At 46.8% G+C, this 24,570-nt stretch overlaps 1 protein-coding gene across 1 annotated transcript in view; it reads left to right on the top strand.

Moving 5' to 3' along the window:
* The window catches only part of LOC138794599 (T-box transcription factor T-like), a 40,253-nt gene extending 35,566 nt beyond the window's left edge, over positions 1 to 4,687 (top strand). The window contains exons 5-8 of the mRNA XM_069973365.1: positions 1,260 to 1,321; positions 2,012 to 2,188; positions 2,622 to 2,754; positions 4,001 to 4,687. Of these exons, the coding sequence (XP_069829466.1) occupies positions 1,260 to 1,321; positions 2,012 to 2,188; positions 2,622 to 2,754; positions 4,001 to 4,265 (637 nt within the window). The 3' untranslated portion in view covers positions 4,266 to 4,687. The remainder of the gene's footprint in view (positions 1 to 1,259; positions 1,322 to 2,011; positions 2,189 to 2,621; positions 2,755 to 4,000) is intronic.
* The last annotated feature ends 19,883 nt before the right edge of the window (positions 4,688 to 24,570 follow it).

The following is a 24,570-nucleotide window of genomic DNA, read 5'->3' as shown; positions in this document are numbered from 1 at the left end:
CATGTGTTACGCTCCATGTGTGCTACGCTCCATGTGTGTTACGCTCCATGTGTGCTACGCTCCATGTGTGCTACGCTCCATGTGTGCTACGCTCCATGTGTGTGTTACGCTCCATGTGTGTTACGCTCCATGTGTGTTACGCTCCATGTGTGTTACGCTCCATGTGTGTTACGCTCCATGTGTGTTACGCTCCATGTGTGCTACGCTCCATGTGTGCTACGCTCCATGTGTGCTACGCTCCATGTGTGTTACGCTCCCTGTGTGTTACGCTCCATGTGTATTACGCTCCACAAAGACCTCCTAAAAGTCACATTAATATAAACCTTCTCAAAATGTCACATTGTAGTGTGCAGATTTAGCGGGAGATTTATCAGACATGGTGTAAAGTGACGCTGGCTCAGCCGCCCCCGGCAACCAATCAGATTCCATCTCTCATTCCTCACAGACTTTTTGGAAAATGAGAGGTGGAATCTGATTGGTTGCCGGGGGCGGCTGAGCCAGTCTCACTTTACACCATGTCTGATAAATCTCCTCCTTAGTGTCTAAATAAATCTATTTTGAACTTTACTGAGGTGCCTTAAAGGGGTACTCCGGTGATTTTTTTTTTCTTTCAAATTAACTGGTGCAGCTAATGACTATTGTAGATTATTGAGAGTTTGAGAAAAATTGAGAGAACATAAGATAGAACATACAGAAGAAAAAGAAAAGAGGGTGGAGGGCAGTTTATGATAAGAGAGACACTTAAATGAATAATCCAGTGATTTTTTTCCTTTCACATCAAATAGTTTAAGAAAGTTATACAGATATGTAGTTTACTTCTATTAAAAAATTTCCAGTCCTCCAGTACCTATCAGCTGCTGTATGTCCTGCAGGAGGTGATGTATTCTCTCCAGTCTGACACAGTGCTCTCTGCTGCCACCTCTGTCCATGTCAGGAACTGTCAAGAGCAGGAGATGTTTTCTATGGGGATTTGCTGCTGCTCTGGACAGTTCCTGACATGGACAGAGGTGGCAGCAGAGAGCACTGTGTCAGACTGGAGAGAATACACCACTTCCTGCAGGACATACAGCAGCTGATAAGTACTGGAAGACTGGAGATTTTCAAGTAGAAGTAAATTAAAAATACATATAAATTTCTTAAACTGGTTGATTTGAAAGAAAAAATATTTTTTGCCAGAGTACCCCTTTAAGTAGTTAATATGTGAATTTAAATGTAATAGATTAAAAAAATTAATCCAGCCTTTTGCTTGGGATTGACAGGAGTGACCACAAAAACTTCATCGATGAAGCAGAAAACAACCAGCAATCTGGATATACGCAATGTAAGTGTCATCCGCAATAACAGTGCACACTGTCAGCCATGTCGGATATAGAAACGGCTCCATGTGGCTGAATTCACACAGTGCAGCTTTCCTGTTGTCCTTTCTACATTTTCACTTTTACATTTCCGTTACCTTATTTTAAATCATTGGTTTTTAGTTGCATAAATTTCTGCAGCAACCCTCTTATTTCTGTATTTACCTGATCTGTAATCGTTTAAAGGGGTACTCCAGCCATTATATTTTTCTTATAAATCAACTGGTGTAAGAAAGAGCAAGAGATTTGTAATTTACTTATATTTAAAAATCTCCAATCTAATAGTACTTATCAGCTGCTGTATGTCCTGCAGGAAGTGGTGTATTCTCTCCAGTCTGACACAGTGCTCTCTGCTGCCACCTCTGTCCATGTCAGGAACTGTCCAGAGCAGGAGAGGTTTTCTATGGGGATTTGCTGCTGCTCTGGACAGTTCCTGACATGGACAGAGGTGGCAGCAGAGAGCACTGTGTCAGACTGGAGAGAATACACCACTTCCTGCAGGACATACAGCAGCTGATAAGTATTGGTAGACAGAAGTAAATTACAAATCTATATAACTTTCTGGCACCAGTTGATTTGAAAGAAAACATTTTTGTCTAGAGTGTCCCTTTAATAGCAATGCGGTGATATCATTTTGTGTTTGCTGTGTCTTCCAGTGGGCAGCTGGCTGATTCCGGGGTCCAGTTCGCTCTGCACGTCCACCAATCACCATTCTCAGTTTGGAGCCTCGCTGCCCCTTCCTTCATCTCATGGCTGTGAAAGATACACCACACTGAGAAACCACCGGGCGTCCCCCTATAGCAGCCCGTACACCCACAGGAACAACTCTCCACGTAAGTCACTGCTTCAGTATTGGTGAAATAGATAAATATTCTCTGAATTGTAGAAATGAAAATGAGGTGATAGGAAGTTAGAGCAGCGGCTTACGGCCACATAAGGGAACAGTTTTATTATGTCAAGGAGCGGGGAATGGGAGGGGTTCAAAGCCAATCTGGAGAGCCCCCCCCCATGCTGAGGGTACTGTTTGATGTCCAGTCCCGGGGTCTGCCTGTTGTAAAAACAACTTTTATTTTGGCGGCTGGGTGTCAATGAGGCGGGGCCTAGGGATGCTCTAGGCCCCGCCTCATTGACACCCTGTCACCGAAATGTCCCTCGTGGAGTTATTCACCATTAGTTGTCATCAGAACTAACAATAAGCTGACCTGCATGTTACCGCCTTGTTACCGAGCGCCTTCTAAATTCTTCTTAAACACCATTTTCCTACAGCGAGTTTCACAGAGAATTCCTCGGCGTGTCTTCCCGTATTTCAGTCCAATGAGCACTGGCCCAGCTTACAGATGCAAACGCACAATGGGATGTTATCACTAAACCATACAAACGGCACTTCCTCTAGTTCCTGGTATGTATTCATACACCGTTTCCCCAAAAGTTTTTTTCTGAATTGCTATAAGTTCTATAAGTTCTCACCCAAACATAAAACCTAGCAAAGTTTTTTCTTGGAAGCATGCCCGCCGAAAAGAACACCAGCAGCTGTGATCATTTTTAGCCTGCCATACCCTGCACTGTCCCTGCTGTGCTGTACCAGTGTGCTATGGTGAGCTCCCCCTGGTGGCTGGAAGGTGCCATACTGTATGCTCTGTCCCTGCTGTGCTGTACAAGTGTGCTATGGTGAGCTCCCTCTGGTGGCTGGAAGGTGCAATACTGTATGCTCTGTCCCTGCTGTGCTGTACCAGTGTGCTATGGTGAGCTCCCTCTGGTGGCTGGAAGGTGCCATACTGTATGCTCTGTCCCTGCTGTGCTGTACAAGTGTGCTATGGTGAGCTCCCCCTGGTGGCTGGAAGCTGCAATGCCATACGCTGTCCCTGCTGTGCTGTACGAGTGTGCTGTGGTGAGCTCCCCCTGGTGGCTGGAAGCTGCAATGCCATACGCTGTCCCTGCTGTGCTGTACGAGTGTGCTGTGGTGAGCTCCCCCTGGTGGCCGGAAGCTGCCATGCCGTACGCTCTGTCCCTGCTGTGCTGTACGAGTCTGCTGTCCCCAGTAAGGAAACATAAAATGGATTGTTCTGTCATGGGCAGCGTTTTTACCTGGGTTCATAATGCGTTTTTGCAGTCTGGTCACTTTTAATGTACATCGGTACAATGGTCGACCACATTTTTTGTGTAAGCAAAAAAAAAAGAAAAAAATCCATCAGTTTTGCCCCTTTTTTTTTTTTTTTTTTATAATGGAAGCCAATGGAAAAACCATACAGATTGCACACTACTGCATTTGTTTTGGCATCCAAAAAATAAAGTGTATATGTTCAATTGACCTCAGGCCGGGATTACGATGAGTTTTTGTCGTCCACTTTTCTTTTCCATCCGTTTTATGCAAAAAAAAAAACTGGTGAAAAAAATAGATGTAAAATATGGATGAAATTGTGTGTGATCCCTTTGGATCCGCTTTTCCATTGACTTTGACCAAGTTTTTGTGTAATGGAAGACAATGGAAAAACAGATCGAAATGGATGGACAGAAATGCAGCTGTTTAAAAAGAAAAAAAAAAAAGGAAAACGGAAAATGGAAAACGGATTGCAGAAACGCAGTGTGACCGCGGCCGGAGCCCTCATTGTGCAGCCTAGTAATATATGCTTCTTCTTCTCTTGCAGCCAGTATCCGAGTCTGTGGTCGGTCAGTAACAGCGCCATCGGATCACTTACACAAGCCGGCGGCATTGCCAGCGGTCTGGGATCTCAGTATATAAGAAGCTCCTCCGCTCACTACGCACCGTACAATCAGATTGTTCCGTCGCCCTCTCTGGGGTCTCCTCTATATGAGGGGGGGAGCACGGACATAGAAGACGCCCAGTACGACGTCTCCGCACATGACCGCATGGCCCCATCGTGGGCCCCCGTCACCCCTCCCTCACTCTAATGGATTAATAGCCATCAGCTGTTATGAACATTTCCCCATCACTAACGTCCTGACTCCACGTTATTGCAGTTATAGACGATGGGAACGTTCTCTGCAACGTCCCAGGTAGAAGGATCAGAGGAACAATGTGTAATATAGAAAAGGTCCAATTATTTATAAACCGTTTTCTCTGTTTAGCAGAATGTGGAGTTTACAAGCAGGTGACCATGGGACGTCGTTGCTTTATCTAGTGAAGACTTAGGTTTGGGGGAGGGGGGTGCAGGCACGGCACTTCTCTGACAGGGCTACAATTACATTTAGGGTCACGTACACCTTATACTTTAGTCCTCCGGACCTGCCGTCTATCGTCAGATGATGACGGTGGTGATAGGGGTCAGACCTGATGGAAAATCACTGCCTGACCCCTTTGTTCTGGTATAGAAAAGCCTTAAAGGGGTACTCCAGTGTGGGTGCACTTTTTTACTTGGACCAGGGAGGAGGTGGCCGAGGAAAAAGACGTCCACTCACCTCCCCGGTTCCAGCGGCGGGTCCCGCATCGCGACGCTCTGGTGCCCAGTTCCCAGTTCACTCAGTGAAGGAGGCGGGATCCGTTTCAAGTCCACTCAGATCCCGCCTCCTTCACTGAGTGGACCTGAGACGTCACGTCTCGGGCCCACGTCAGACACCCGGAAGCGACCAGGAACCGGGCACCGGAGCGCCGCGATGCGGGACCTGCCGCTGGAACCGGGGAGGTGAGTGGACGTCTTTTTCCTCGGCCACCTCCTCCCCAGTCCCAGTAAACAAGTGCACCCACACTGACTGGAGTACCCCTTTAATCCTTCCCCACAGAAATGGGTCGGACAGGAGAGATGACTGATGGCCAAACAGTCAACCAGCCAACAGTTGTCTCTCCCATCCAGCCCGGTCCTCCCTATACATAGGAATGTTGTCTACAGCAGAGGGTTCCTGTGTTCTCTATGGTAAGGATAGGGTTAAGTCTTATTTCTCCTAGAACAAAGGGGTTGGGCAGTGATTTTCCAATGAAGGTGTATGGCCACTTTTAGGCATAAGGGCAGCACTGTGGGAAAGATTTTCTGTCACTGAGGCTGCTCGCTTTATCAATTATGTCAGTTCTGGAGATCCTATATATACACCAGTAACAATAGTTTACTCAGTGATGATGTATAGAACTGGAATTTGGGTCCAGGATTTAGGAGTGCCAGAAGTCCCCCCCCCCATACCCCCCCCAGGGGGTTACCCGGCTAATAACTGTAAAGCTGGGGTGTCTCTAAGGTTGTGTTCCTGCATGTAAACATGTCTGAGACCATGCCTCCTTGTACAATATCAGAAATCATCCAAGGGGGCGTGGCTTCAGACGCAGCATTCACATGCAGGTAGGACACTGCCTATAAGGTCACAGGTTCGGGCACCCTCAGACTACTCGCCCGTCTCTCTTACATTTGTTTTGGGGCGTCAGCAGCTTGGAGACCATTTTATTCCTGAAGCCTCCGGAGATGTAAAACCAGATGCAAAATGTGTTTATCCGCGTGAAACAGTCTGTAAATTATAGATTATTCTCCTGCTCACTTTTTATATAAAGAAACTATTTGTTGTGCTGTTTTTTGGTGCTTATACATGTTATATAAAGTTCCTAAGTTATAGATTTCATTTGACTGCTATTGCTGTTTTTTGACACACACTAACACCAAATACACACACACATACACACCAACACCACACAAACACACACTAACACCAAATACACACCACAAAACACACATACATACACACAAACACCACACACACATACATACATACACACACACACACACTAACACCATACTCACAACACCAAATACACACCACACACACCAACACCAACACCCATACACACCAACACACAAACATACTCACACACATACACACCACAAACATACCAACACCACACTAACCAACACCACACAAACCAACACCACACATACACACATCAACACCATACACACAAACATAAACATACACACTATCCACACCCCACAAACATACTAACACACCAACAACACAAACACAACAACATACACAACATACACATGCAGCAAGCCAGGGTGTTGAAGAGAGTGAGATGGTGTGAGGAGAGGATGATGGTGGTAGTAGTAGTAGTTGTAAGGCCCGTGGGTGGCTAGGCCTCTCCTGTGTGCAGCGCTGAGTTCTGGAATGAGGGGATACACTGAGAGCTGCAGAGTGAGTGTAGTGCTGTTATCTGCGGGATGCCTGGGCCTTGTGGTGCACCACAACCTCACTCACAGACTTGTCACAGTCTCAGGTGGGCACAAAGGCTTCCACAGGTGCAGACTACTCTCTGGTGCTTCCCTAAGTTCTCTCTCTCGTCTGAGGGCTACTGCAGAGTTTATTAGGGGGGCTGCACCTGTGTGTAAGGTGGTCGGTGGTGCGGACCTCTAGTTCCCCCGGGGAAAACCCCTAATACTGCTGTCCGGTGATATGGACCCTGGTGGTGGTGTGGAGCAGGTGGACGAGACAACAGGGAGACAAAGAGGGAGGCGGGGGAACATGGTGGTAGATGGAGAGATGGTGGTGTGTGGGGAGATGGTGGTGTGTGGAGAGATGATGGTGGTGTGGGGAGAGATGGTGGTGTGTGGAGAGATGGTGGTGTGTGGAGAGATGGTGGTGTGTGGAGAGATGGTGGTGTGTGGAGAGATGGTGGTGTGTGGAGAGATGGTGGTGTGTGGAGAGATGATGGTGTTGTGTGGAGAGATGATGGTGGTGTGTGGAGAGATGATGGTGGTGTGTGGAGAGATGATGGTGGTGTGTGGAGGGATGATGGCGGTGTGTGGAGGGATGGTGGAGGTGTGTGGAGAGATGGTGGAGGTGTGTGGAGAGATGGTGGTGTGTGGAGAGATGGTGGAGGTGTGTGGAGAGATGGTGGAGGTGTGTGGAGAGATGGTGGAGGTGTGTGGAGAGATGGTGGTGTGTGGAGAGATGGTGGAGGTGTGTGGAGAGATGGTGGAGGTGTGTGGAGAGATGATGGCGGTGTGTGGAGAGATGGTGGTGGTGTGTGGAGAGATGGTGGTGTGTGGAGAGATGATGGTGGTGTGTGGAGAGATGGTGGTGTGTGGAGAGATGATGGTGGTGTGTGGAGAGATGGTGGTGTGTGGAGAGATGATGATGGTGTGTGGAGAGATGATGGCGGTGTGTGGAGAGATGGCGGTGGTGTGTGGAGGGATGGTGGTGTGTGGAGAGATGGCGGTGGTGTGTGGAGAGATGGTGGTGGTGTGTGGAGAGATGGTGGTGGTGTGTGGAGAGATGGCAGTGTGTGGAGAGATGGTGGTGTGTGGAGAGATGGTGGTGGTGTGTGGAGAGATGGTGGTGGTGTGTGGAGAGATGGTGGTGGTGTGTGGAGAGATGGTGGTGGTGTGTGGAGAGATGGTGGTGGTGTGTGGAGAGATGGCAGTGTGTGGAGAGATGGTGGTGTGTGGAGAGATGGTGGTGGTGTGTGGAGAGATGGTGGTGGTGTGTGGAGAGATGATGGCGGTGTGTGGAGAGATGGCGGTGGTGTGTGGAGAGATGATGGTGGTGTGTGGAGAGATGGTGGTGGTGTGTGGAGAGATGGTGGTGTGTGGAGAGATGGTGGTGTGTGGAGAGATGGTGGTGGTGTGTGGAGAGATGGGGGTGGTGTGTGGAGAGATGATGGTGGTGTGTGGAGGGATGATGATGGTGGTGGTGTGTGGAGAGATGATGGTGTGTGGAGGGATGATGATGGTGGTGGTGTGTGGAGAGATGATGGTGGTGTGTGGAGAGATGGTGGTGTGTGGAGAGATGATGGTGGTGTGTGGAGAGATGGTGGTGTGTGGAGAGATGATGATGGTGTGTGGAGAGATGATGGCGGTGTGTGGAGAGATGGCGGTGGTGTGTGGAGGGATGGTGGTGTGTGGAGAGATGGCGGTGGTGTGTGGAGAGATGGTGGTGGTGTGTGGAGAGATGGTGGTGGTGTGTGGAGAGATGGCAGTGTGTGGAGAGATGGTGGTGTGTGGAGAGATGGTGGTGGTGTGTGGAGAGATGGTGGTGGTGTGTGGAGAGATGGTGGTGGTGTGTGGAGAGATGGTGGTGGTGTGTGGAGAGATGGTGGTGGTGTGTGGAGAGATGGTAGTGTGTGGAGAGATGGTGGTGTGTGGAGAGATGGTGGTGGTGTGTGGAGAGATGGTGGTGGTGTGTGGAGAGATGGTGGTGTGTGGAGGGATGGTGGTGGTGTGTGGAGAGATGGTGGTGGTGTGGAGAGATGATGGTGGTGTGTGGAGAGACTGGTGGTGTGTGGAGAGATGGTGGTGGTGTGTGGAGAGATGATGGTGGTGTGTGGAGAGATGATCTGCCTCAGATCTTGGTCTGTCACTACGTGTGGGGCGCCGGTGGGCTCTGTGCTTCTTTTCCCCAATGGTGCCTGAGTCTTTCCCTCCCTGTCAGCTGGGCAGCTTTTTGCTTGTTATCTAGGCCGGGCCGTAAGCCATAACTTGTGGTTCCTAGAAGTATCCAGGACTCCCCTTTCCTTTCCACCTCCCCCTTTGAATGCCACAAAGAGATGGCACATAGGGGCTGCACCCCTCCCAGTATACTTAGGCCTCCTGTCCTGAGGATTCCCGCTATCAGTAGAGAAGTACCTTGTGTCTCTGTAGATTCTCCTGAGGAAGCTAGCTCTCTCTCTCGCTCTCTCTCTCTCTCGCTCTCTCTCTCGCTCTCTCTCTCTCTCTCTCTCGCTCTCTCTCTCGCTCTCTCTCTCGCTCTCTCTCTCTCTCTCTCTCTCACTTTCTCTCCTTCTTTGGATCAGTTTCTCCTCCTTCTCCTTCATCTCTTTCCTCCTCTTCACCACCAGACAGGCTTGTCCCGCTGACCAGGCCATGACTGGCCGCCTCACAGAACGGCCACCAGCTGCACAGAACACTGACCTGAGCTGAACAGACTGAACACTACTTCCTGTTACAGCTGGGTTGTGTGTGGGGCCTGCTCCATCTACATTCTAGCAAGTTCTGGAATACACTGGAAACTTTCCCCCAGCTAAGCAGTACCCACTGCAGCCTGCGGGTGTCACTGTTACCTCACAGTTTGTGTAGTGTGTGTTGTGGCCATGTAACCCTTTCTCTGCTGGGCAGTTACACTGCTAGAGAGAATACAAACCATAGTATCACATAGGAACATCTTACATTATATAACATATAATAAACCACATATAATAAGCCCGGCCGCAGGAACTGCACTGTGGTATACTACAAGAGGATTTCTCCGGTATAGCTGCAGACAAGGGAGCTGTTCTGTCCTCTTTATCAGAGATGCGCTCCTCAGCATGGCCGACTCTTTCTCTGAGGTTTTGAACATTGTGATGCAGGCGGCTAATGTCGACCTTCACCTCCTCCAGCATCCCAGTCAGTGAGGTCCTACCAGCTGTAATGGCAGATATAACCTGATGAGATTCCTCTCAGAGAGTGGGCTCTGCTCCTTCCTCCTATGTCTCCTGTGTTGGCCGCTGCGCCGCAAGGAGCTGCTGGTAGCGGAACCATCTTGGCCGCCCATCTGGACCAACATTTGTAGCTTTCATCCACACCCTGCTTGCTGAGGCTCATGGCGGCCTTCGCAGGCCTGGCGCGGGTTCTGAGGCAAGCTCGGGGAAGCCAGGATAAGGCCAGGATAAGGTCAGGATAAGGTCATGCACGGGTTTAACATGGAGCTACCGCTACATGCTACTGCTGGCTCCGGCGTCTAGGCCACACCCCCCAAATAAATGTATGCCTATACTGAGAAACAGCTTTTCTGTATGATTTTAAATGCAGTTTTGACGCAAATTTAATAAAAGGGCAACAATTACGCAATTATATCGCAAACTGCGCAATGCATGCTAAAATTGCACAATTTTTAACTGTAAATTCATGGCTAAAAATTATGCAATTTTTTGGCGATTGGAACAACATTTTTTAAATAATGTGAAATTGTTTTACCTTACATTTGTGGTAAAAAAAATATTAGAAGAAATTAGATCTCTTTCCGGACCATAGGAAGTTTTATTCAAACGTAGCAACGCGTTTCGGAGCCTAACTCTAAAGGGGCCTTTCTCAAGCAAAGTGTTCCTACCATTAAATAAACTTCCTATGGGACTGGTCTGAGGTAGCACATGCGATGCCGCAATTATCCCTTGCAGTGTTGATGCGTTTGTCCATCTCAGTTATTGTACCATCTGCGTTCTTTATTTGAAAGGATTTCATGAGATTCTTGTGGTCCAGAAAGGGATCTAATTCCTTCTGCTAGTCGTTCCCAACATTGTTTGTAGATGATCCTTGGCTGCACTAGGTAGTGTTGTGCCTATTTACCGTGCACAACCTAACCAGGTGAGTGTACGGTGACGGAGCACTTTGCATTGGATACGGGCATTGTTGCACTAGGAAGCGCCCTTCTCCCACCTTGCCTTTTCTGGTAAAAAAAAATCTGACAATTTTTCATGACTGGCGCAAATTCTTCTAAAATTGCACGCTTTTTACCCAAAAATTTGCAGTCAAATTTTTTTTGTATCTGCTTTATGCTATTTTTGCTGAATTTGTACCAAACACTGTAAAATTAAGGGTTTTTTTTTTAACTGAATTTATGGTTCAAAATCATGAAAAAAAGGCATAATTTTTTTTACTGCAGATTTACGGTTAACAATTGTACAACTTTAGAAAAAATTGTGGTAATCAAGAAAAAATATACATTTGGTAGCGCACTGTCTCTCGGTGACAACATGGAGATGACAACACTTTGAGTCAGAGGGACGTGATTACAGAACTAACACGAAGTAACCGCGAAAGGAAGACGCCCAGATGACTAGTGGGGCCTCATTTACATAGAGCGCTGGGTCATGTAGCAGCAGATCTCATTAGCCTTGTAGCCACTTTTTGAGTGATTGGTTCCCTTTAAAGAGAGGTGTGCTATACTGTGGTGCTTTGTTTTTCCTGTGCTTTCCTACATCTGTAGTTTCCATCACCCTCTATACATCTCATTATCCTGGTATAAGGTGGTGCATTTTGTGGTTTAGGGCAGTATTTCTCAACCTTTCAGAGACAAGTACCCCATGGGATGAGATGTTCCAGCTAGGTACCCCCGAAGATGCCATTATAAACATTGACTAAACAAGGACAATCACACTGTCGTCATATCAGAACCTCCCATTACAATGTGACGGATATGCCCCAGTTATAATGCTTAAAGAAGTCAGGAGAAAACATTGTTTCCCCCCAAAGGTTATACAAATCCCCAATATACACTTATTACGGGAAATGCACTTTTTCCCCCCTGCACTTACTACTACATCAAGGTTTCACTTACTGGATAACATGGTGATGTCACCTAATGGATAACATGGTGATATCACTTCCTGGATAACTTGGTGATGTCACTTCCTGGATAACATGGTGATGTCACTTCCTGAATAACATGGTGATGTCACTTCCTGGATAACATGGTGATGTCACTTCCTGGATAACATGGTGATGTCACTTCCTGGATAACATGATGATATCACTTCCTGGATAACTTGGTGATGTCACTTCCTGGATAACATGGTGATGTCACTTCCTGGATAACATGGTGACGTCACTTCCTGGATAACATGGTGACGTCACTTCCTGGATAACATGGTGATGTCACTTCCTGGATAACATGGCGATGTCACTTCCTGGATAACATGGCGATGTCACTTCCTGGATAACATGGTGACGTCACCTCCCGGATAACATGGCGAGGTCACTTTCTTGTTAACATGGTGATGTCACTTTCTTGATAACATGGTGATGTCACTTCCTGGATAACATGGTGATGTCACTTTCTGGATAACATGGTGATGTCACGACCCGACTCCCAGAGCTGTGCGGGCTGTGGCTGCCGGAGAAGATGATGGCAGAGGGACACAGGGCACTGGAGGGACACTGAGCATCCCTTTGCCATCATCCTCTCCAGCAGCCACAGCCCACACAGCTCTGGGAGTCGTGACATCACCATGTTATCCAGGAAGTGACATCACCATGTTATCCAGGAAGTGACATCACCACGTTATCCAGGAAGTGACATCACCATGTTATCCAGGAAGTGACATCACCATGTTACGCAGGAAGTAAAGCCTTGATGGAGGGAAAAAGCACTTTATAAGCATTTCCCATAATAAGTGTATATTGGGGATTTGTATAAGCTTTGGGGGGGCAATACAATACTTAATACAATAAGCTTTGGGGGGAAATACTTCTCCTTTAAATAATGTGTGATACTCGGCCACGTCTGTGATAGTCCCTCACTCTAAGCTGGGCTAGGTGTATACGGGTGTGATGTAAATACCTGCTTTAGCCGGTTAACTATACCCAATAGTCGGTAACCTCTGGGAGTGTTGAGGGTCACTTGGGCACTTAGGTCACAGTAACCTGGAGTGGTAGCAGTGGTACCGCCACTCACAGAATGGGGAAATAACCCAGTAATTGGAGGTGTGTAGGTTCAGGTGCCGACAGATTTGACCCGTGCGTTTAGTAAAAAATAGAACATGTTACTAAATAAGACTTGAGTCAGTACAGTACAAGTGATACAGTAGTTCAAATCTTGACACTAATTGTTGATGACAGTGAGGTAGAACCAGTGCTTGTAGAAATAGGTGCTTTGCAGAGAGAAGGAAGAGGAGAGGAGTTGCCAGAGAATCCCTGCCCAATGTAGTATATTTGCTCTGCCGGAACAGGTGTAGAAGTAGAGATAAGAAAACACTCGTACTCACAGATGCCGGTTGTGGCTCTGAACTGCCTATGTCCCCTAGTTGTGAGATACCTGTCCTAGGTGGGTAATACGAGCCCCAGTTGTCAGTTATCTAGGTGTAACAGGCTCCCAAGACTTCTCAGTTGTCCTGCGCTGCGCAGTAGGATACATAGACCTTTTCCCTGGTAGCTTTGTCCTACAGGGGTCAGTTCCTCTTGTTTCAGGAGACTGCCCTGTAAGTTTTAGAGAGGTTCCTGGCGTGGGCTAGAGTTATCCTAGGTGGCTTCCCTCCCCTAAGGTGAAGAAAACTCTGTGGTTGCTATCTTTGGTCCCTGTCAGGGGTCATGGCTAAGCCAGGCCCTAGCCTAATTTCTGCAGGAACAGAGTCTGTTTGCTTCCTCTCACACTGAAAACTCACTTCCTCCACCAAGACTAACTCCTCCTTCACGGGCTGTAACTAAACCCTCTTGTGGTTGGTGGGGCCGGGTGTGTGTGTGTGTGTGTGTGTGTGTGTGTGTGAGAGAGAGAGAAAAGATAGGATAGGTTAAGAGAACCTACAAGCACCTACGAGCACCTACTACTGGTCAGCATATAAACATGTAGTTCAAAACAGGTAACCCTTCCGACTTAAGCTGTGCAACAAATATAACTAAACAGTGGTGACACCTAGTGGGGAAAACATAGTTCTACATCTCCCACTTGTAAACCTTAAAGAATGACTTAGTCAGGTGCCCTTGACAGCACCAGTGGTGGGACACCACAAATGCCTTCTCTAGCCTGAAACAGTACCCATGTAGCCATTATAAATGCCACAATAATAATGCCCCTGTAGTCAGATTGCCCCTTTGTAGCCAGATAAGCCCCCTGTAGCTAGATGCAATGCTTTTTGTAGCAAAAATGCCCTATGCAGCCAGATATACCAGATGCCCAAGGGTGTATGCTGGTGAAGGGATGGGGACGGGGGGATTAGGGTTGTATGCTGGTGAAGGGATGGGGACAGGAGAATCAAGGGTGTATGCTGGTGAAGGGATGGGGGGACTGGAGGTGTATTCTTGTTAAGGGAATGGGGGGGACAGGGGAACTGGGAGGGTATGCTGATGAAGAATGGGGACTGAGGTATATATTTTTGTTATTAAAACTATTATGATTTTTTTTTATTTTTTGGTCGAAGTGACACACCAAGCTGAAAAGGTTGCCCATCACTGTGGTAGGGTATATGGATACTATATACATAGATATATATATATATACACATATACATATATATATATATATATATATATATATATATATATATATACATATATAAAGTTTCCACTAGATGGCAGCAGCATCCTACCATTGGGATTACATGTTAGGGTATATGGATGCTATATACACAATTTCCACTAGATGGCAGCAGCATCCTACCTTTGGGATTACATGTTAGGGTATATGAATGCTATATACACAATTTCCACTAGATGGCAGCAGCATCCAATCATTGGGATTACATGTAAGGATATATGGCTGCTATATACACAGCTTCCACTAGATGACAGTGGTGTTTTTTTATTGAAACTTTGCGTGTAATGGAATGAGGGTTATCCTATGCTATCCTGTGGGCACAGTGTGTTAGCCGTGATTTGATACCCGCTCATATCTTATAAATCATATTTCATTATTTTTGTATTTTATTGATCATTATGCCCTATGGGGGTGCACTTATAGCTCGCTGTAGTTACATATCACCTGCATGGCACTTTATTATATCACATATATATGTTCTATTATCATCATTTATGTGGCTTGTTCTTTCACTTCCATAGGCAGGGAGGATCACTGTATTTCCTGTATTTCTTTCCTATGCCAGCACATTGCAGGTGAATAGGGGTTAATGCATTTACATATACCTTGTTCCATTGTCAGCACAAGGAGTGATTGTTCTCTGGGCCTCAGCCTATCATTGCTGGTTTCTCGAATGTTCCAACCAATGGGAGGGGTGGGGATGGGGGTGGCAGACTAGTAGTGGAGCAGAGTGGTAGTCTATACATTGTTCTTGTGTGGGCGCTTCACAGGTTTTGGCCTTCTTAGTCTTAAAGGGGTTATCCAGCGTTACAAAAACATGGCCACTTTTGCCCCACTCTTGTCTCCAGGTCAGGTGTGGATTGCAATAAAGCTCTATTTACTTTAATGGAACTGAGTTTCAAACCCCACCAACCTGGAGACAAGAGAGGGGGAAAAGTGGCCATGTTTTTGTAGCGCTGGATAACCCCTTTAAGCAGGGACAACTACCAGTGCAGGGAATTTACCTGTCCACATCTAGAGGGAGTGATCAACTTTTTATCTCAGGAAAGGAGAAGTCAAAGGATTGTCCAGTGGTTGGAGAAGCAGCAAGTAGCCGAGTCGCCCACTGCTGATCACTCGATTGCTTGTGTAACTGCAGGGGATTAGCTCCACCCTGCTGTCCAAGCCCAGGGCCCGTGTTCCTGCATCTGGCACTCAGTGATCTCATCCGGCAAGAGGCAGTATTGAAAAGTTTGGGTATTGTATCTGCTGTAAAGTCTTCACAGTCCCATGTCAGAGTTCTGTACTAAAAGGAAACAAAGTTGACCTGGAAAAAGATTCCTCCTTTCGTAGAGCAAAGATGATCTTCAAGTGTCTCAGAAGAACACGAATCTGTGGGATTCCAACTTCATGGACCATCCAAGTGATATCACCGATGTGCGCGTTTTTGGGCCACGTTTTTTTCCCATTATGCGTCTAACAAGAAACGCGCATCAGGGTTGGCGCCATTCACATATAACACTATTAGTAAGCGGTTATTTCTCTGCCATATGCTGCACAGTTAGGTTCAGACAGTGTATTCCCAAACCAGTGGTGTGAACAGTAGCAAAGCCTATCACTCCTAATGGATAATAGTCAGATGCCTAAGAAATCACCTACGATATGAAGAAGACGTAACCCATCCTACGTGTGCACTGGAAGATATCACAAATACTACTGACAGGGTCTCGAGGATACATGATCAGATAGGTCTCCGTAAGGTCTGAACAGGCCCCATAGCAGGCGAGGACGGACGCCAGAGGCAAAACTCCAATCTCAGGAAACAACAGGCCCTTTTAGTGGACACCGAGCTCTTCCACTGCGCCAACCGTGCAACTTTACACTATGGAGCAGACGCTGCAAGCTCCGCGGCCCATACTCTCTCATGCAAAAAGGTGTACATCATCAATCACCTCATTTAACCCTTGGGGCTCTAGAGTTTGTAACTTATATTCGAAAAAAAAAAAGGAAAATACTGTGAGGGGACGTAGAAGTGGACGAGGAAGAAGAAACTACCAAACTACTGACCAGAAAAGATGGGGGACAGGAGAAAAACTCCCCAGTATAAAGATATACAACCTGTCTCCCCATCCTCATAGATACAGAACTCGCAGTTCTTAAAGGAGAAGTCCGGACAAAATATAGTTTTTGATATGTTATTAGGCAAAGTTAGACAAAATCCTAATATACACCAATTATTGGAAATGCACATATAGTGCTATTTCCCTTAATTTAGTAGTTCAGACAGGCTTTAATTTCGCAAAAGAAAAACATGATGTCACGAATCCTGTGCACTGTATAGACCTAATGTGTCCAGCAGGTGGCGCTGTGTAGTGTAAAAATTACATTCTCTCCAAAAAACGTGACGTCACAAATCCTTGTATACAGCCATGGACGAATGCTTATACCTTTATATCAGCTACGTTCTATAGTAGCCATGAAGATGATGCTTCTAATGTGCAACCTGATCTTACTGTGTTGTGAAGAGAAAGACTTGTCCCAGTGTAATGGAAGGAGAATCCATTAGGAAGCATCCTGGAAGTCTGCGGTGACGCCAATAATGCTCCGCTCTCTTAGGACGGAGAACGCAGAGAGAACAAAACAGCAAAGATGAAGACAAATGGGACATTTACAAATCATCAGGTTCTTCTAATGGTTTTAGTTTCAGTGGAGATCATCAATCCCGGCAGCGCTGGAAAATCACATCCACATCAACATAAACATAAGAGAGACTGAAACCCGAGCCGGCTCCTCCATAATAAACAGGGGGGGGGGGGGGGGGGGGGGGTGGCTCTGAGCGTTTATGTCCAAATGTAGAATTCACAGGTCTCTATGTGTATGTTAAAAGAGTAGATTAGCAAAAACAAATCTTTCAAATCAATTGGTGCCAGAAAGTTATTTAGATTTGTAATTTACTTCTATTAAAAAAATCTCAAACCTTCCAGTACTTACCAGCTGATGTATGTCCTGCAGGAAGTGGTGTACCCAGTATGACACAGTGCTCTCTGCTGCCACCTCTGTCCATGTCAGGAACTGTCCAGAGCAGGAGAGGTTTTCTATGGGGATTTGCTGCTGCTCTGGACAGTTCCTGACATGGACAGAGGTGGCAGCAGAGAGCACTGTGTCAGACTGGAGAGAATACACCACTTCCTGCAGGACATACAGCAGCTGATAAGTACTGGAATAGTTCTTGAGATTTTTATATAGAAGTAAATTACAAATGTATATAACTTTCTGACACCAGTTGATTTGAAATTTTTTTTATTGCTGAACCACCCCTTTAAATGCCAGTACCAAACAAAAGTCCAACAAATTATTTATAAATGTTCATAATTCTTATTATTCAGAAGTAAATGGTAACTCCGGGCATATAACCAGGACACTGCTATAGCTGCACATCCAGGCGATGGTTAATGCTCCAGAGCTTCTATTATAATATACAGTGGTACCTTGGTTTAAGAGTAACTTGGTTTAAGAGCGTTTTGGTTTAAGAGCTCACAGTTTTTCAAAATAGTGACTTGGTGTAAGAGCATTGCTTTGGTGTAAGAGCTCCCTGTACTGGGTGGGAGGGGGAGTGGGGGACGGGCATGGTCTGCATAGCGGAGTCCTGTACTCTGACCCAGGAAGTCTCCCTCACCTTCCAAATCATAGCAGATCCCCTTCAGGCTGGGGCTTACATCAGGGGACAGGACTGGGGGGGTAATCTCTCCATAGCTGTAACCCCTCTCTCCCCGGACAGAGAGCGCTGCATGTATGTGCCCCCATCTGCCCTGCTCATTCCTTCCTGCTCCCTGCAGTCTCTGTCCGCCCGTGTGTTTCCCATCCTCTCCATTACTGTACAGTAACTTATAATATCACATATTCTGCTGCCTCTCATTGTTTCATCTGTTTTACATTATTCAGAATAATAATCAGTATATTTGAGGTGTGGAACCGATTGTCTGCAGATTAGTGATTTCTTATGGGAACATTTGCTTTGGTTTAAGAGTAATTTGAATTACAAGCGCCGTCCCTGAACGGATTATTGTTGTACAAACCAGTCCCAAAATGCTTCAGTACACGTGCAAGAGGCAGAAAGTCAGGGAGAGGCAGAGAGAGTCAGGGAGAGCAACAGAGAGTCAGGGAGAGCAACAGAGAGGCAGAGAGAGGCAGAGAGAGTCAGGGAGAGGCAGAGAGAGTCAGGGAGAGCAACAGAGGGGCAGAGAGAGGAAGAGAGAGTCAGGGAGAGTCAGAGACAGTCAGGGAGAGGCAGAGACAGTCAGGGAGAGGCAGAGACAGTCAGGGAGAGGCAGAGAGTCAGGGAGAGCAACAGAGAGGCAGAGAGAGCAACAGAGAGTCAGAGAGAGTCAGGGAGAGGCAGAGAAAGTCAGGGAGAGGCAGAGAGTCAGGGAGAGGCAGAGAGAGTCAGAGAGAGTCAGGGAGAGCAACAGAGAGGCAGAGAGAGTCAGAGAGAGAGTCAGGGAGAGGCAGAGAGAGTCAGAGAGAGAGTCAGGGAGAGTCAGGGAGAGGAAGAGAGAGTCAGGGGGAGGCAGAGAGAGTCAGGGAGAGCAACAGAGAGGAAGAGAGAGGCAGAGAGATGCAGGGAGAGACAGAGAGTTATGGAGAGGCAGAGGGAAGCAGATAGAGGCAGGGAGAGTCAGAGAGAAGCAGGGAGAGGCAAGCTATAAAAGATTTATTAGGCACCAGAGACAGAGCAAAGTGTAAGGAAAGCAGTAGTGTAATCTGTGTAATGGTGAACTTGTACACGGTGTCCACAGCTCTCCTGGGTGATTTTAACCCTTCACCTGTTGGGGTACTTGCTAGTTGTTCTCACGTCTGTATTTCACCGGTGTGAACATGGTCTGATTCCACTTTGGCTTCATTGATTCAGGTTATTCCCATTAACTCTCTGGGAGGATGTCTCCCAGCATGTACATAGTTAACCCCCTGCCTTGTATAGGTGACTGACAGCCGTCTCATCCTGTCTGGGTTCTTGTTTCCCCAATAATCTCTGTGACCAGGACCTTGTACCTTATAAACCTCTGCCATGTCCTATGCCCGACGCCTGCTCTAGGATTCCACTTGCTATGTTTGTATCTCGCTCCTTATTCCTGCTGGGTCTGGACTCCGGTTACACCGGATTCCGCTTGCTTCTGACTACTCTTTGGCTCGGTAATTTGTTTTTGTATTTTGATTTTCCTGGTCCTGACCTGTTTGTTGCCGACTATCCCCCATTGTGTTTTGTTCATCTTTGTCCCATGTGCCACCTTATTCCAGCCATCAGTTGTCCGCCATCCTTTAGGGTGGTCTTGAGACAAGCAGGGACAGTGTGGGTCAGTGCCAGGGCTTCACCTGCCCGTGTGCGTTGTCTTTGTGTGCCCTGACCTGTCCTGTATCCTGCAGCCTGACTCTAGAATACGGAACCTTCCTTTCTTGTATTCTGTCTGATGGCACAGTCCGGTGTGATGGCACAGTCGAGACTATTATTAAAGGGGAAGTGTTTTCTTTCAAATAAGCTGGTGGCAGAAAGTGCTGGAGTTTTGTGAACCAAATTTTTTAAAGATTCCTTCATCTCTATACACTATGGCCATATTTTCCTGACAGTCCTCAGGCCGTCTCCGTGGAGCGAGCAGGCAGCGTCATCCATGAGCCGATCATTTGGCTGCTCATCTGATGGATAATATACAGTAAAATTCCGACTTCAGTCCTTGCAGTACAAACAAGCGAGCGCTTAGAGCCGGTGCGATTTCCAGGCCCAAACGTGCACACAAATACATAAGAAACCATATGCTTAATTCTTCTGCTCGGCACATGGGAAAAACAATCTTACAGCAATGGTTCTCCCAAAGCATCATCATTGCTTCTTTTGAGACCATATCGTAGGAAGGTGAAGTCATGTAAGACTCGGCATTGGTGACTATACAGGGCTGGATACCTGTAAACATAGTCTAAAGTGATGGACGCCGAGATGCCACATATTGTATGTATATAGTATACTGCTATTGGTTATGCATGATACGCGGCAGGTTTCTGGCTACACAATCTCAGGGTTAATGCCTCGCCATCCCGTCAGCTTGTGTTCCTCCAGTCCTGTAGAGAGTCGGGATTATTCCTGCCTACTCTCTAAGCACTTTGCTTTCTCTCTGGCTGCTAATAATGCATCGGGAAAGGCAGCGTGCGAGCAAAAAAATAAATGAAACTATAAACATTCGACCCCCTTTGAGCTTTCAAAACGAAAATTATTTTTATTCCATTTGTATTTTTAGCAAATCTTTTCACCCAAGGCAGCTGTACCGCTCAGAATACAGCGGCAAGCCCCCCCCCCCCCCCCCCCCCCCCCCCCAAACAATGCAACTAGTACAAATGTACCGGAAGAAAAAACACCGCACAAGTTATAGAAATTCCTTATTGTTCTAATGTCTCTTCTATCTCAGTAATCGGCGCTCGATCAATCGTCTGGCCCTACAGAGGCGAGGAATTTCAGGCAGAATCCGCACTTAAAGGAGAAGTCCGGCCAAAATTAATTTTTGATATGTTGTTACTTATGAAAAGTTATACAAATTTCTAATGTACATTAATTATGGGAAATGCACATATACTGCTATTTCCCTTAATTTAGTAGATCAGGAAGTGTTAGAAATATCTCTGAAGAAGTGACGTCACGACCCAGGGTGTAATTCCTATGGAGTGTCCAGCAGGGGGCGCTCTCTATATAGAAGTCTATGGGACTTTATTGTTTCTATGGGTTTCTATGTAATGTAATGTAGTGTACAGTGCTTTATTGAATGAATACATCTATGGAATACTTTGGGGAGCAAGTGTCCTTGCTCCCCAAAGTATTGCATAAATGTATTCATTCAATACACAGTAAGCCCGCCGATCCGCCGAATTTCCGCCGCATTCCCGCCGATCCGCCACACGCTGATCCGCCGCATTCCCGCCGATCCGGACCATATACATTGAACTACAGCTCCCATCATCTGCTTCTAGTATGAACAGGTGATGGGAGCTGTAGTTGGGTAATGGATATGACATGCCGCCGGGCGCAGGGGGGAGCCGCTCAGTACACAGGAGCGCTCCCCCCTCCTCCTCCTCCTTCCGTGATAACTTCCGTCTATACCAATGCTGAGTCCCTGCCTGGCCGCCGCTCTCCGCTCTCCCCCCCATACATACCGGCTCCCGATGCATCCTGGTGTCAGGGCTGATGCCGGGAGCCGGTATATGTGAGCGGAGAGCGGCGGCCAGGCAGGGACTCAGCATTGGTATAGGCGGAAGTGATCACGGAAGGAGGAGGAGGAGGGGGGAGCGCTCCTGTGTACTGAGCGGCTCCCCCCTGCGCCCGGCGGCATGTCATATCCATTACCCAACTACAGCTCCCATCACCTGTTCATACTAGAAGCAGATGATGGGAGCTGTAGTTCAATGTATATGGTCCGGATCGGCGGGAATGCGGCGGATCAGCGTGTGGCGGATCGGCGGGAATGCGGCGGAAATTCGGCGGATCGGCGGGCTTACTGTGTATTGAATGAATACATTTATGCAATACTTTGGGGAGCAAGGACACTTGCTCCCCAAAGTATTCCATAGATGTATTCATTCAATAAAGCACTGTACACTACATTACATTACATTACATAGAAACCCATAGAAACAATAAAGTCCCATAGACTTCTATATAGAGAGCGCCCCCTGCTGGACACTCCATAGGAATTACACCCTGGGTCGTGACGTCACTTCTTCAGAGATATTTCTAACACTTCCTGATCTACTAAATTAAGGGAAATAGCAGTATATGTGCATTTCCCATAATTAATGTACATTAGAAATTTGTATAACTTTTCATAAGTAACAACATATCAAAAATTAATTTTGGCCGGACTTCTCCTTTAATTTTACGTGTATTCCACTTGAATTTATGTACAGAGCAATGTCCTATTGTGTTTAATGAGATTTCCTCTCTGATGTTCACACGGTTGAATTTACGCTCGGAATGTTCCGCTAAAAGAACTGGCATGTAAGATTTTATACTGGTGAGTGCCTACTCGATTTTTTCTCATTGCTATCCACATACTGACTGTACTTATTGTCTGGAGAACATGAGCCCCCGGGTTTCCCAATTGCTCCACCTCAACGATTCTCCTCGAATGAATATAAATCCTCCTGCACTTGTAGTGCCGATCACTGTCTCTACTGCTGTCTCCTGTAGCTGTCGCTACTGCTGTCTCTACTGCTGTCTCCTGTAGCTGTCGCTGTCTCTACTGCTGTCTCCTGCAGTTGTTGCTGTCTCTACTGCTGTCTCCTGCAGTTGTTGCTGTCTCTACTGCTGTCTCCTGTAGCTGTCGCTGTCTCCTGCAGTTGTTGCTGTCTCTACTGCTGTCTCCTGTAGCTGTCGCTGTCTCTACTGCTGTCTCCTGTAGCTGTCGCTGTCTCCTGCAGTTGTTGCTGTCTCTACTGCTGTCTCCTGTAGCTGTCGCTGTCTCTACTGCTGTCTCCTGTAGCTGTCGCTGTCTCCTGCAGTTGTCGCTGTCTCTACTGCTGTCTCCTGTAGCTGTCACTTTTATCCTTTGGTCTATGGGGCTGTCAGGTGTCATTTTTGCGCATATGCGACTTTTTGATCGCTGTTTATTACAATTTTTCTGGATTTGATGAGACCAGAAATGTGCAATTTTGCACTTTGTTTTTTTTTTTGCGCTTACGCCGTTTCCCATGCGAGATCAGGAATTAAATAAATTAATATTTTAGGCGATTACGCACGCTGCGACACCAAACATGTTTATTTATTTATTTAGTTTTATTTAAAGCATGGGAAAAGGGGGGGTGATTCTGACTTTTATTAGGGGAGGTTTTTTTTCTTTTATACTTATACTAGAAGCCCCCCCCCCCCGGGTTATACAGTGGTACCTTGGTTTAAGAGTAACTTGGTATAAGAGCATTTTGGTTTAAAGCTCACAGTTTTTCAAAATTGTGACTTGGTGTAAGAGCATTGCTTTGGTGTAAGAGCTCCCTGTACTGGGTGGGAGGGGGAGTGGGGGAGGGGCATGGTCTGCATAGCGGGGTCTACAGCCCTGTACTCTGACCCAGGAAGTCTCCCTCACCTTCCAAATCATAGCAGATCCACTTCAGGCTGGGGCTTACATCAGGGGACAGGACTGTGGAGGTAATCTTTCCATAGCTGTAACCCCTCTCTCCCCGGACAGAGAGAGCTGCATGTATGTGCCCACATCTGTCCTGCTCATTTCTTCCTGCTCCCTGCAGTCTCTGTCCGCCCTGGTGTTTCCCATCCTCTCCATTACTGTACAGTAACTTATAATATCACAGATTCTGCTGCTTCTCATTGTTTCATCTCTTTTACATGTTATTCAGAATAATAATCAGTATATTTGGGGAGTGGAACCAATCGTCTGCATTTCTATGATTTCTTATGGGAAAATTTGCTTTGGTTTAGGAGTGGATTTGGATTCCAAGCACCGTCCCGGAACGGATTATACTGCTAATCCAAGGCACCACTGTACTGGGTTAAACTGTTATAGTTATACTGCATAGATCAATGAGATCGGCACTCGATTGCTTTCGGCTTCTGCAGTCGAAAAGAATCGAGTGCTGAGCCAGGATCAGCGCCATTATGGCGCAGACCCGGACGGTTAAGGACACGGGGATCGCTCCTCCACGACAACGTCACAAGCAGCACCTGGGACCGCGGCGGATCAGAACGGGGCTGCTGCAAGGCCCAGGACGTACGGGTATGCCCAGGATCGTCTAGAGGTTAAGGAACATATATATTTTTTTAAGTTTTTAATGTTTGAGGAACATGCATAACAAGACGGTTTTATCCCAGGGCAAATGGCGTAAGCACAAAACCTCCCCAAATAAAAAAAAGGGCAGAAGGGGGTCAGACATAGTATAAACACTGGTACAAGTAACTTCTCCATCAAGTATTTTCTGAAAGTTCTGGCAGAGCACATTGCTACATTGGGTTGGGACTCCCTCAACAAACTCTTCTCCTCTACTCTCAACTCTTCAAGCACCGCTACAACTATCTCTCTTCTTCTCTACTTTTCCAACCACCTCCTCCAGCACAACCGAGTTAAGCACTAAAGTCTATGTAAAGATTTATCTATTCTACGGAAGTGTATTGTACTACTAAAAGACTTTGCAGTAAAGCTGTTATATTTTTGGTAACTCTGGGACTCTTTCCTACGCACCAGCACCCATACACACACCAACCGTACACCTTGAGTTACTTCTCTGGACTGTGGGTGGTCTGGACTGTGAATGGTGGTAC

Source organism: Dendropsophus ebraccatus, chromosome 6, assembly GCF_027789765.1.
Source record: "Dendropsophus ebraccatus isolate aDenEbr1 chromosome 6, aDenEbr1.pat, whole genome shotgun sequence".
NCBI lineage: Eukaryota > Metazoa > Chordata > Amphibia > Anura > Hylidae > Dendropsophus > Dendropsophus ebraccatus.
This window is presented reverse-complemented; position numbering and strand designations above follow the sequence as displayed.